General features: G+C 42.1%; 1 protein-coding gene across 1 annotated transcript; it reads right to left on the minus strand.

Annotated features, from left to right (window-relative positions):
* Window positions 1-4,198: 4,198 nt before the first annotated feature.
* On the minus strand, window positions 4,199-13,031 carry LOC106590763 (CMRF35-like molecule 1). Its single transcript, XM_045692087.1, has 6 exons — window positions 12,579-13,031; window positions 10,477-10,812; window positions 10,195-10,353; window positions 6,324-6,475; window positions 5,773-5,923; window positions 4,199-4,909 (listed from the first exon to the last, which is right to left on the minus strand). The coding sequence occupies exons 1-6, from the start codon at window positions 12,616-12,618 to the stop codon at window positions 4,731-4,733; spliced, it is 1,017 nt and encodes a 338-aa protein (XP_045548043.1). The 5' UTR covers window positions 12,619-13,031; the 3' UTR covers window positions 4,199-4,730.
* Window positions 13,032-14,321: the final 1,290 nt, after the last annotated feature.

Genomic DNA, 14,321 nt, shown 5'->3' on the forward strand with positions numbered 1-14,321 from the left:
GTACCTTCACTACACCCTAACCTACTCCTGTTACAGTATCTTCACTACTTCTGTTACAGTACCTTCACTACACCCTACACTGCTCCTGTTACAGTACCTTCACTACACCCTACACTACTCCTGTCACAGTACCTTCACTACACCCTACACTACTCCTGTTACGCTACCTTCACTACACCCTACACTACTCCTGTTGCAGCACCTTCACTACACCCTACACTACTCCTGTTACAGTACCTTCACTACACCCTACACTAATCCTGTTACAGTACTTTCACTACGCCCTACACTAATCCTGTTACAGTACTTTCACTACACCCTACACTACTCCTGTCACAGTACCTTCACTACACAACTCCTGTTACAGCACCTTCACAACACCCTACACTACTCCTGTTACAGTACCTTCACTACACCCTACACTACTCCTGTTACAGTACCTTCACAACACCCTACACTACTCCTGTTACAGTACCTTCACTACACCCTACACTACTCCTGTTACAGTACCTTCACTACACCCTACACTAATCCTGTTACAGTACTTTCACTATACCCTACACTACTCCTGTCACAGTACCTTCACTACACAACTCCTGTTACAGCACCTTCACAACACCCTACACTACTCCTGTTACAGTACCTTCACTACACCCTACACTACTCCTGTTACAGTACCTTCACTACACCCTACACTAATCCTGTTACAGTACTTTCACTATACCCTACACTACTCCTGTCACAGTACCTTCACTACACAACTCCTGTTACAGCACCTTCACAACACCCTACACTACTCCTGTTACAGTACCTTCACTACACCCTACACTACTCCTGTTACAGTACCTTCACTACACCCTACACTAATCCTGTTACAGTACTTTCACTATACCCTACACTACTCCTGTCACAGTACCTTCACTACACAACTCCTGTTACAGTACCTTCACTACACCCTACACTACTCCTGTTACAGTACCTTCACTACATCCTACACTACTCCTGTTACAGTACCTTCACTACACCCTACACTACTCCTGTTACAGTACCTTCACAACACCCTACACTACTCCTGTTACAGTACCTTCACTACACCCTACACTACTCCTGTTACAGTACCTTCAATAAGGTCTGTCCTCAGTCTGTTCTCTCTGTGGTGGTTCTAGTAGACACTTCCTCTTTCTCTACAAACACACACACACTGACAAACACACATTACATACACACACTGACAAACACACACTGCACACACACACACACACACACACACACACACACACACACACACACACACACACACACACACACACTGACAAACACACACTGACAAACACACACTACACACACACACACACACACACACACACACACACACACACTGACAAACACACACTGACAAACACACACTACACACACACACTGACAAACACACACTACACACACACACACACACACACTGACAAACACACACTGACAAACACACACTACACACACACACACTGACCAACACACACTACACACACACACACTGACCAACACACACTACACACACACACACACACTGACAAACACACACACACACACTACACACACACACACACACACACTGACAAACACACACTGACAAACACACACTACACACACACACTGACAAACACACACTACACACACACACACACTGACAAACACACACTACACACACACAAACACAGACAAACACACACTACTGACAAACACACACTACACACACACACTTACAATCACACACTACACACACACACACTGACAAACACACACTGACAAACACACACACAAACACTACACACACACACACACACACTGACAAACACACACTGACAAACACACACTACACACACACACACTGACAAACACACACTACACACACACACACACACACACACACACACACACACACACACACACACACTGACAAACACACACTACACACACACACACTGACAAACACACACACACACACACTGACAAACACACACTACATACACATTCTGACAAACACACACACACACCGCACACGGACAAACACACACTGCAGACACACACTGCACACACACACTGACAAACACACACTACACACACACACACACTGACAAACATACACTACACACACACTACACACACACACACACACACACACACACACACACACACACACACACACACACACACACACACACACACACACACACACACTGACAAACATACACTACACACACACACACACACTGACAAACATACACTACACACACACACACACACACTGACAAACACACACTACACACACACACACTGACAAACACACACTACACACACACACACACACTGACAAACATACACTACACACACACTACACGCACACACTGACAAACACACACACACACACACACACACACACACACACACACACACACACACACACACACACACACACACACACACTGACAAACATACACTACACGCACACACAGACTGACAAACACACACTGCACACACACACTGACAAACACACACTGCACACACAGACTACACACACACACACTGACAAACACACACTACACACTCACACTGACAAACACACACTACACACACACACTGACAAACACACACTGACAAACACACACTACACACACACACTGCAGACACACACTGACAAACACACACTACACACACACACTGACAAACACACACTACACACACACACTGACAAGCACACACTACACACACACTGACAAACACACTACACACACTGACAAACACACTACACACACACACACACACTGACAAACACACACACTGACAAACACACACTACACACACACACACTGACAAACACACACTACACACACACACACACACACACACACTGACAAACACACACTACACACACACACACTGACAAACACACACACACACACACACACACACACACACACACACACACACTGACAAACACACACTACATACACATTCTGACAAACACACACACACACACACACACACACGCGCACACGGACAAACACACACTGCAGACACACACTGCACACACACACTGACAAACACACACTACACACACACACACACACACTGACAAACATACACTACACACACACTACACACACACACACGACACACACACACACACACACACACACACTGACAAACATACACTACACACACACACACTGACAAACATACACTACACACACACACACACACACACTGACAAACACACACTACACACACACACACTGACAAACACACACTACACACACACACACTGACAAACATACACTACACACACACTACACGCACATACTGACAAACACACACACACACACACACACACACACACACACACACACACACACACACACACACACACACTGACAAACATACACTACACGCACACACAGACTGACAAACACACACTGCACACAAACACTGACAAACACACACTGCACACACAGACTACACACACACACACTGACAAACACACACTACACACTCACACTGACAAACACACACTACACACACACACTGCAGACACACACTGACAAACACACACTACACACACACACTGACAAACACACACTACACACACACACTGACAAACACACAATACACACACACTGACAAACACACTACACACACTGACAAACACACTACACACACACACACACACTGACAAACACACTACACACACACACACACACACACACACACACACACACTGACAAACACACAATACACACACAAACTGACAAACACACATTACACACACACACACACACTGACAAACACACACTACACACACACACTACACACACACACACACACACACACACACACACGCACACACACACACACACACACACACACACACACACACACTGACAAACACACACACACACACACACACACACACACACACACACACTGACAAACACACAATACACACACAAACTGACAAACACACATTACACACACACACACTGACAAACACACACTACACACACACACTACACACACACACACACACACACACACACACACACACACACACACACACACACACACACACACACACACACACACACACACACACACACAGACACACTGACAAACACACATTACACACACACACTGACAAACACAAACTACACACACACACTGACAAACACACACTAGACGCACACACACGCACATGAACAAACACACACACAAACACTCCACATGTACACTGATTTAAACATATATGTAAATCTCAAAGGTACAACTGAGTATTATGGTATTACTGTCTTCATTATTATAACAGACAAAATGAAGCCAAGGCGATTTGACAAAACACATAGTTCATATTTACACAAATATTTACAATAATGTTGGTTGACTTAAAAGTGATTTTAAAGCCAGATGTTCATATTTTACATACATTATATACAGTAAAACCACATGAGCTGTTTTAATACAATATGTCAAGGAGGATTTGAAACAGGAAAGGGATTGTTTTTTTCATGTCATTCCAAGATGGCTGCTCTATGGTGACAACCCTTCACTTCTCTACAGGGAGCTTCCCTTCATCCCAGATGTCACCTTGTTCGCTATAGAGTACTGCCTTTGACCAGGGTCCATATGGGGGATAGATAATAGGGTGCCATTTGGGATGCATCTTTTGTATAGATTATATAGTACTACATTATTTGGGGTAGCTGGGCTGTAGAGTAGATGGCATCTTCTGGAGTGTCTTTAGAGAGGTGTACAGCAGGGTATCTTGTAGATTCTACAGAATCTTTGGGTAGCTGGGCTGTAGAATAGATGGAATCATCCTGGGTTCTACTGGCTGTTGGCGGACTTGAAGAGACTCTAGAATCTTTGAATAGATCCACATTGGAGAAGATGAGAGAAGCTGGGTGATCTGCAGTAGATTTATATTATCTTTGGGAAGTTACAGTAGAACAGCTTGGATTTATGTTATCTTTGTGGAAGCTAGCATTAGCATAGATGTCACAGTGTGGATTCAAGTATGGGTTACTGCATATGTGGAGTGGGTCTGAAAGTTGGCATTGCGATATAAGCGGGAGGATCAACATAAGTCTGTGTATGGAACCATAACAGCTAATAAGGCAGATTGGTTGCCAATCAAGACCGTTTTGCGTGGCTGCTTGCTGTTTTCCTTGTAGCATTTTAGCTAAGCCAGTTAGGCAGGTTAGGATAATTAAAATGGCATGTTAGGATACTTAACGTGGCAGGTTAGGATAATTAATATGGCAGGTTAGGAGAATTAACGTAGCAGGTTAGGAGAATTAATGTAGCAGGTTAGGAGAATTAACGTGGCAGGTTAGGAGAATTAATGTGGCAGGTTAGGAGAATTAATGTGGCAGGTTAGGAGAATTAACGTGACAGGTTAGGATAATTAACGTGGCAGGTTAGGAGAATTAATGTGGCAGGTTAGGAGAATTAATGTTGCCGGTTATTATAACTAGCATGGTAGCTTAGGAGAACTAACCTAGCAGGTTAGGAGAATCGGGTTATGGTTAGGAAAAGAGTTAGGGTTAGCTAAAATGCTACAAGGAAGCAACAAGCAGCGATACAAATCGATCTTGAGTGGCCACCAAACTGCCCAATTAGCTGTTAGGTTTCCATACACCCACTAATGTTGCTCTTCCCACTTATTTGTCAACGCCCACGTTCAAACACTCCACGTGTGCAGTTACACATGAATCTGTAGACTACCTGTGGCAGAGCTAGCAGGGTAGGTTGTAGAGGCTTGACCAGCAGGGTAGGTTGTAGGTGAATTGACAGTAGAGTAGACTAAAGAGATGACCACAGGGAGTGTGTCTGTCTGTCTGTCTGCCTCTCTGATCTCCTCATACACACAGTCAACCTGCATACAGAACCAATGACAATTACTACATACATGGTCAATATGGAAAAGATTGGAGGCGCACAGCCAATGTGAGTCAAGGTTCAAACTAAAAAATGTAAATTAAGAACCACATTGTTAATATTGTTTGCAGCAGGTTCTTCCTGTTGACAGATTAATGAATGATAACAGACTACAGTAGAAACCCACTAGAGGATTCTGTAGACTCACACACTCAACCCTTAGATGTTTAGTTTACCACCCCCTGTCTATCACCTCTACAATACAAGTTATTATGGACACACACACACAACAAACACACACACACACACACACACACACACACACACACACACACACACACACACACACACACACACACACACACACACACACACACACACACCCTGATATGTCTCACCTCTCCAGTAGGGTCAGGTTGTGTGTTGGAGGAGACTGGTGGTAGTGGTGGTGTTCTCCTGGTTCCTCTCCTCTGTCTGTAGAACAGGAGCAGGACCAGTCCTAACACTGTCACCATGACTACCAGACCAGCACTGGTCCACACCATCAGACCTGACCACAGACAGGAGGAGAGACTTTACAGGATACTGTTTATATCATAGATACCATCAGACCTGATCACAGACAGGAGGAGAGACTTTACAGAGTACTGTATATATCATAGATACCATCAGACCTGACCACAGACAGGAGGAGAGACTTTACAGAGTACTGTATATATCATAGATACCATCAGACCTGACCACAGACAGGAGGAGAGACTTTACAGAGTACTGTATATATCATATATACCATCAGACCTGACCACAGAGAGGAGGAAAGACTTTACAGAGTACTGTATATATCATAGATACCATCAGACCTGACCACAGACAGGAGGAGAGACTTTACAGAGTACTGTATATATCATAGATACCATCAGACCTGACAACAGACAGGAGGAGAGACTTTACAGAGTACTGTATATATCATAGATATCATCACACCTGACCACAGACAGGAGGAGAGACTTTACAGAGTACTGTATATATCATAGATACCATCAGACCTGACCACAGACAGGAGGAAAGACTTTACAGAGTACTGTATATATCATAGATACCATCAGACCTGACCACAGACAGGAGGAGAGACTTTACAGAGTACTGTATATATCATAGATACCATCAGACCTGACAACAGACAGGAGGAGAGACTTTACAGAGTACTGTATATATCATAGATATCATCACACCTGACCACAGACAGGAGGAGAGACTTTACAGAGTACTGTATATATCATATATACCATCAGACCTGACCACAGACAGGAGGAGAGACTTTACAGAGTACTGTATATATCATAGATACCATCACACCTGACCACAGACAGGAGGAGATACTTTACAGAGAACTTTATATATCATAGATACCATCAGACCTGACCACAGACAGGAGGAGATACTTTACAGAGAACTGTATATATCATAGATACCATCAGACCTGACCACAGACAGGAGGAGATACTTTACAGAGTACTGTATATATCATAGATACCATCAGACCTGACCACAGACAGGAGGAGAGACTTTACAGAGTACTGTATATATCATAGATACCATCAGACCTGACCACATACAGGAGGAGAGCCTTTACAGAGAACTGTATATATCATAGATACCATCAGACCTGATCACAGACAGGAGGAGAGACTTTACAGAGTACTGTATATATCATAGATACCATCAGACCTGACCACAGACAGGAGGAGAGACTTTACAGAGTACTGTATTTATCATAGATACCATCAGACCTGACCACAGACAGGAGGAGAGACTTTACAGAGTACTGTATATATCATAGATACCATCAGACCTGACCACAGACAGGAGGAGAGCCTTTACAGAGTACTGTTTATATCATAGATACCATCAGACCTGACCACAGACAGGAGGAGAGACTTTACAGAGTACTGTATATATCATAGATACCATCAGACCTGACCACAGACAGGAGGAGATACTTTACAGAGAACTTTATATATCATAGATACCATCAGACCTGACCACAGACAGGAGGAGATACTTTACAGAGAACTGTATATATCATAGATACCATCAGACCTGACCACAGACAGGAGGAGATACTTTACAGAGTACTGTATATATCATAGATACCATCAGACCTGACCACAGACAGGAGGAGATACTTTACAGAGTACTGTATATATTATAGATAACATGAATTATAGCATTAATTACAACGTTCATTCGATCAGTTGGTTTCTCAGTAAGGCAGGAAGACAAACAGACAGGCTAGAAGGCAGACAGACAGACAGAAAATAAATGTGTGATAAAGGAGGAGACCAAAACCTCAAGTGTTGCATCACTTCCTGTAGTTTTCTGAGAAACTAAAATCTACACCATATTTTAGCTCAAATCAGTAGACATGAGACTTACCAGCACTCTGACTCTGTGTCACGTCCTGACCATAGAAAGATTTTATTTTCTATGGTAGAGTAGGTCAGGGCGTGACAGGTTTTTTTTCTAGTTGTTATATTCTATGTGGGGTTCTAATTTAGTTTTTCTAAGTTTGGGTGATTGGTATGATTCCCAATTAGAGGCAGCTGGTAATCGTTGTCTCTAATTTGGGATAATACTTAAGTAGCTTGTTTTTCACTTGGGGGTTATGGGATATTGTTTATGTATAGTATTGTTGGTCGCGGTTTGTTTATTCTTTATTTTGTTTTGTATTTTCTAAAGTTTCACTTTCTAAAAATTATGTGGAACGCTACTGTCATGACGTTGGCCTCTTTTGGTACAGGGAGGACAGTTGACCCCCGCTCCCTTTTGCACCACCACCCCCTACCTTCCCCCCAATCCACCCTGTGTGTAAAGGGTCGTAAAAACTCTCAAATTCCAGGAGAGTCTCTGGCCACATGGCCCATAGAGAGACACAGGAGAGCCAAGCGACATTTTGTGTTCTGGAGAAGGTATGGAAGATTGGTGAAGAATCCAGCTACGAACTGATCCGCTTGGTACAATTTTGTGATACTCAGAAGAGACAATATAGCCATATTACCATAAAACTGTTTATATAATAGCATCATAATGGTTGTATAGAATGTATTAATAAGGATAAAGCTTTTGTAAGACATTGAGATGCTATGTACTGATGTAATGTGATAGAATTGTATTTCTGTAACCAAATCTAACTCAGTCATAGGCACGCCCCCAGGGACCCATACCGGACCAGGCGTCATTTGACAAGCCTGTTCTATGGGCACTATAAAACACCCCCTGATTTACATTTCTTCAGACCAGGCCTACACTCTATGGCCAGAGGTTTGACCATCCAAGTACTCTACTGAAAGTGAACCATACCACGTGGTTAACTTTTAGACTATTGATACCGACAGAATAAGAACAAGTCTTTGATATTAATTATTAGTCTGCAGCTAAGTAAATTATATCATCGAACGCGAAGACCAACGAAACAACCATTCTATGACGACATTAATGAATGTCGCTCTGAAAGATCCATTCTAACCGAGAGAGAGAGAGCGAGAACGCGGACAAAACTCCCCAACAGAACAGAACTCTCGAACAAGGATCACGACGACACATGAGCGTAAATATGTATTGATTGCAATTGTTCCCGAATGAGTGAGCCTTCAATTGTCAATTGTTAATATTAATGAACTCTGTGTAAATTCTCAGCTGACCGTTTATGACCCATTGTTCAACAGGCCGACCTGCCTGTTTAGCCCACAAGGGCACATTCCTCTACCAATCCTTTGTGACGATAATTACTGTTTGTATGTTTTTCTGTTAATTACTTAGTGTAGTAAATAAATGATTTTAAGACAATTGATGTATGGATGATTTTAGTAAAGACTGGGTTCGTGCAGATACAACAATTTACGACGTTTGGAATGAGACTGGACTAGAGGTAAAATACACCATTTAAACCAGAAGATAACCGGCCTATATAATAATATAGGAAAGTTATGTTAGGAAAAGTATAACTTTGTAATCTGAATATTCTCCTTGGTGCCCTGATCTCCTAGTTAATTACAATTAAACGATTAATCAGTTTAATCGCGTGATAATAATTACAGGGAGTTAATTGATAAACATGTCTTCCGTTTAATGGTACCCAAAGACACGACACTACTCACGCTGCGCGATTATTCTAACGAACGTGACACTCTGAGAGAGAGAGACTTTCCTCCAGCATTTAATATCAAGTAACATTAGTTGTAATGTCTGAGATGAGAGATTCATACCTACCTTCTCTTGATGAAGAGTTACCACTGATGTCTCCAGATGCCAGAAACATTGTAGAGATGTTAGATAATGTTGCGGAGATGTCAGATAATGTTGTAGAGAGGATTGGGAGGATTGTGGAGAAATGAGGTCTGGAGGTGACAGTTGATGGTTTAGGAGGAGCTGTGTGTAAAACAAAAGAACAGGCAGCCACAAATACTGTCACCATTTTACTTTTCTCTAATGAAGCCATGAAGCCTGTAACAAACATTAACCTCTGACAAATGTGACTAAAGGTTCACTTACCATCTGTAACTGTGAGATGCACCTCTTGGTAGGAATCTTTTATATATCTGTCCAGTCCACACCAGTAGGTCCCAGAGTCTGACTTCATCAGGTTCTTGATGGTAACAGTGAAGTCTCCATTTCTATAGTCATGTATGGTGTATCTTCCTCTCTCAATATAGTTCTTGTTCTTCTGAGTTTGAACCAGAATGTCATTGTAACTGTCACATTTCTTCCTGCAGAAGTACCTATCATTGCTTTTTACAAACCATTTATCTGCATATGAGCACTGAATTGTGACCTGTCCCCCAACAACTCCAGTCGCCTTAGTGATGACTGACTCCACAACACAGAGAGCTGTAAAACAGAAACATACAGTCACTAAAGAGGAACTGGACCTCTTTGTCCTCAACACCCTCATACTGTACCCATCAACAGAGACGTGAGATAAGTTCAGTACATTCCACCATGAATATGCAGATATATCATCTGATCATATCTCTAGCGTATCCATAGGTGGAAATCCCAGGGGGACGGGGGGACACGACCCCCCCCATCCTGGGAAAAATATGATTTGTCCCCCCCCAATATATCACTGTAAACATAACTATGTAATTTAAATAATATGAATAATACACAATGAAAGCAATTGTGCTGATTATAGACACTTAATAGCGCATTTTTAAGTTTCAAAAGATTGTGACCCCCCACCCTTTGCCTCACAATGGTTTGATCCACTGCCAGTTCCTTAGTTGGCAAGGTAACAGAGGGTTCGTATCTACTGTCTGAAAGGCACTCAATGCACGTAACTGACGTAAGGTTAATCCAGTCAATCGCGCCATAGCAATGTTTTGTTTTATGTTGGCAGGGTTCACACACACACACACTAGCTGAATTTGCAGAGCTAGCGCTCAAATATTAACTATTAAGCTAGCTAGTACCTATTCCATTTATGTGGCGTCGTCAAAGATGGAATCTTTGCTCTCGTCAATTTATTCCAAGATCAGCATGCAGATGATGTAAGTTAGTGCTTCAAAGTCCCTGTGATAAGGTTAGCGATAAACTGAAATCCAAACTGAACAGAACTACACTCTCTTCTACCATTGTCTTAAATATATTTAATGGTCTCGTTGCAAAAGCTAAATTGTTGCAAGACAACTTTTATTTATTTATTTTATTTCACCTTTATTTAACCCGGGTAGCAACAATTATAGCAAACACCACTGAAACGGAATTGGTGCTCGCTAGCTTTGCAAATTCAGCTATTGTTGAAAGCCAGCCAATATGAAACAAACTATATTAAAATTACAAAAGTTTGCAACATATGTTGTGTAAATGGTGAACTCATACAGCTGTCAACTCTTGTCACTGCAATCTGTTTCACATTTGCTAGCTACCTTTTAGATCGAATGATGTCATTAGGCAGAGCAGGCAACAGATGGCACACAGACAGCAGAGTTGGGGACAGATATGCAGGGACAGACTGGCAGAGACAGGGAGTCTCAGGTAAGTTTGTTGAGTCTTTGTTTGGCAACATTATGAAAGGTTCTCAATTTTTTTGACTTGTATAATAGGAACATAATTGGAAAATGCCATGGATACCCCCACTCTCAACTTAAACTGGTGACTGAACTAAGATTTGTTAAAGGCAATGGTATTGCTGTTGTGATTAGTTGTGTAGTTTTGGGTACCGGTAGTTAGGAGTACGGCAAACATCTTATTTCTTTGGTTCCTCAATATACATTTACCATATTACAACGTAGGCTATGTGTTACAGCACTACTTTTGGTGTCCCCCTCAGGAATTGCTCTTGAGAAAAATTCATGTAATTGTCCCCTCCAAAGTTGATATCAGATTTTCGCCCCTGAGCGTATCACGTTCTGGCTCCTTATAGACAAATTATCATCTTAGTATATTATATCATCCAGACAGTATACAGTCTAGTACTATCTAAACTGATACAGACTACAGACAGTATACAGTCCGGTAATATATAAACTGGTACAGACTGCACAGACAGACAACAGACAGACAGACAGACAGACAGACAGACAAGACAGACAGACAGAAAGACAGACAGACAGACAGACAGACAGACAGACAGACAGACAGACAGAACTCACCTGAGAGGAGACAGCAGGAGACAACATGGAGTATCTTCATTCTGGACAGTTACTCCTCAGTTTCTATACTGTTAAAGTTACTTTACTATCACAGTTACTATACTGTTAAAGGTACTTTACTACCAAAGTTACTATACTGTTACAGTTACTTTACTATCACAGGTACTATACTATTAAAGTTACTTTACTATCGCAGTTACCATACTACCACCTGGTGCATCAACAAGCCCAGGTCCACAACAGCTTCTCTGTCAGCTACTCTCAGTCCTACTAAACCATCACCAGTCAGACAGCTGGGTGTTTCTGAAGTCTTCTTCCTCCTCTGTTGAAAGCTCCTCCCTCCTCTGACACCACACCCTACTCTCTCCACACCCTACTCTCTGTCTCTCTGCATATCACAGAGACAGAGATAGTGATGGTGATGGTGGTGGAGGGGGAGGCCATTAGCCCACATATCCTGATGATGGCTCTGAAATGACCTCAGTGTCTGGAGGTCTATGTGCTGCAGAGTGAAACTGGTTTAAACCGGCCGGCTGTTAGACTTCTAAACCACAAGGCAACTCAGCTAGCTGTGGTGACTAAGTGTTAAAACTGTCAACTTCTCTGTTCTAAAGTTACCATGTTCGTTTCAGCAGAGGAGGAACATATTGTTGAGATGATGACAATATAGTTAAAGTATACATCAATATATTTTATTACTTTTTCTGACATTTAATTGATCCAAATACAGTCTTTGTAAATGATCAACTCAACAGATGAGTTTCTGAACAGAAGAAACATCCCTCCTCTACAACCCAACTCCCCTTAATGAATGATGTCATCACATAACAGACAAGCTACTGAGATCTCAGTAAACCAATAGAACAACCTCCACATCGCCCCCTACAGAATGTTATCAGTACTGATGAATAAATCTACTATAATCTCCACCGCCATTTGTCTCTCTATGGAGCCTGGGGACGAGGTTACAGTTATTCTAATGAACTATATGTTTTAACTCAGTCCGTTCAGGAAGTGAAGTGAAATTCTATTCATAGATTGAAAAGTCCACGTGGAAAATGATGGTCATCAATGATAAATTGAATTGCGATTCATTGTCTGTATTGAAATGGAAATCAATTAAATTGAATTGGACCCCAGCTCTGGTAACAAGAACACTGTGTCACAACCAGATGTTCAGACAACCTCTTCTCTTCAGACTACAGAGCATAGAATTACATATTAGAACTTAATTACATAATAGAATTTAACTAGTGCTACAGAGTCTATTCAGAGTTAGTAGCTGTGACATCGTCGAGGCTCTGGTAGACATCCAATGCTTTTTGGTCCAGCGCCTGATAGAGGGTGGGGTCATGAGCAATGCATTCTGGGTAGAAGTTCTACTTTCTTCATGTTAGACACATGTCAAACACTACTCCTGTCACAGTACCTTCACTACACCCTACACTACTCCTGGTACAGTACCTTCACTACACCCTACACTACTCCTGGTACAGTACCTTCACTACACCCTACACTACTCCTGTTACAGTACCTTCACTACACCCTACACTACTCCTGTTACAGTACCTTCACTACACCCTATACTACTCCTGTTACAGTACCTTCACTACACCCTACACTACTCCTGTCACAGTACCTTCACTACACCCTACACTACTTCTGTCACAGTACCTTCACTACACCCTACACTACTCCTGTTACAGTACCTTCACTACACCCTACACTATTCCTGTTACAGTA

The sequence above is a fragment of the Salmo salar genome, chromosome ssa12 (assembly GCF_905237065.1).
Source record: "Salmo salar chromosome ssa12, Ssal_v3.1, whole genome shotgun sequence".
Taxonomy (NCBI): domain Eukaryota; kingdom Metazoa; phylum Chordata; class Actinopteri; order Salmoniformes; family Salmonidae; genus Salmo; species Salmo salar.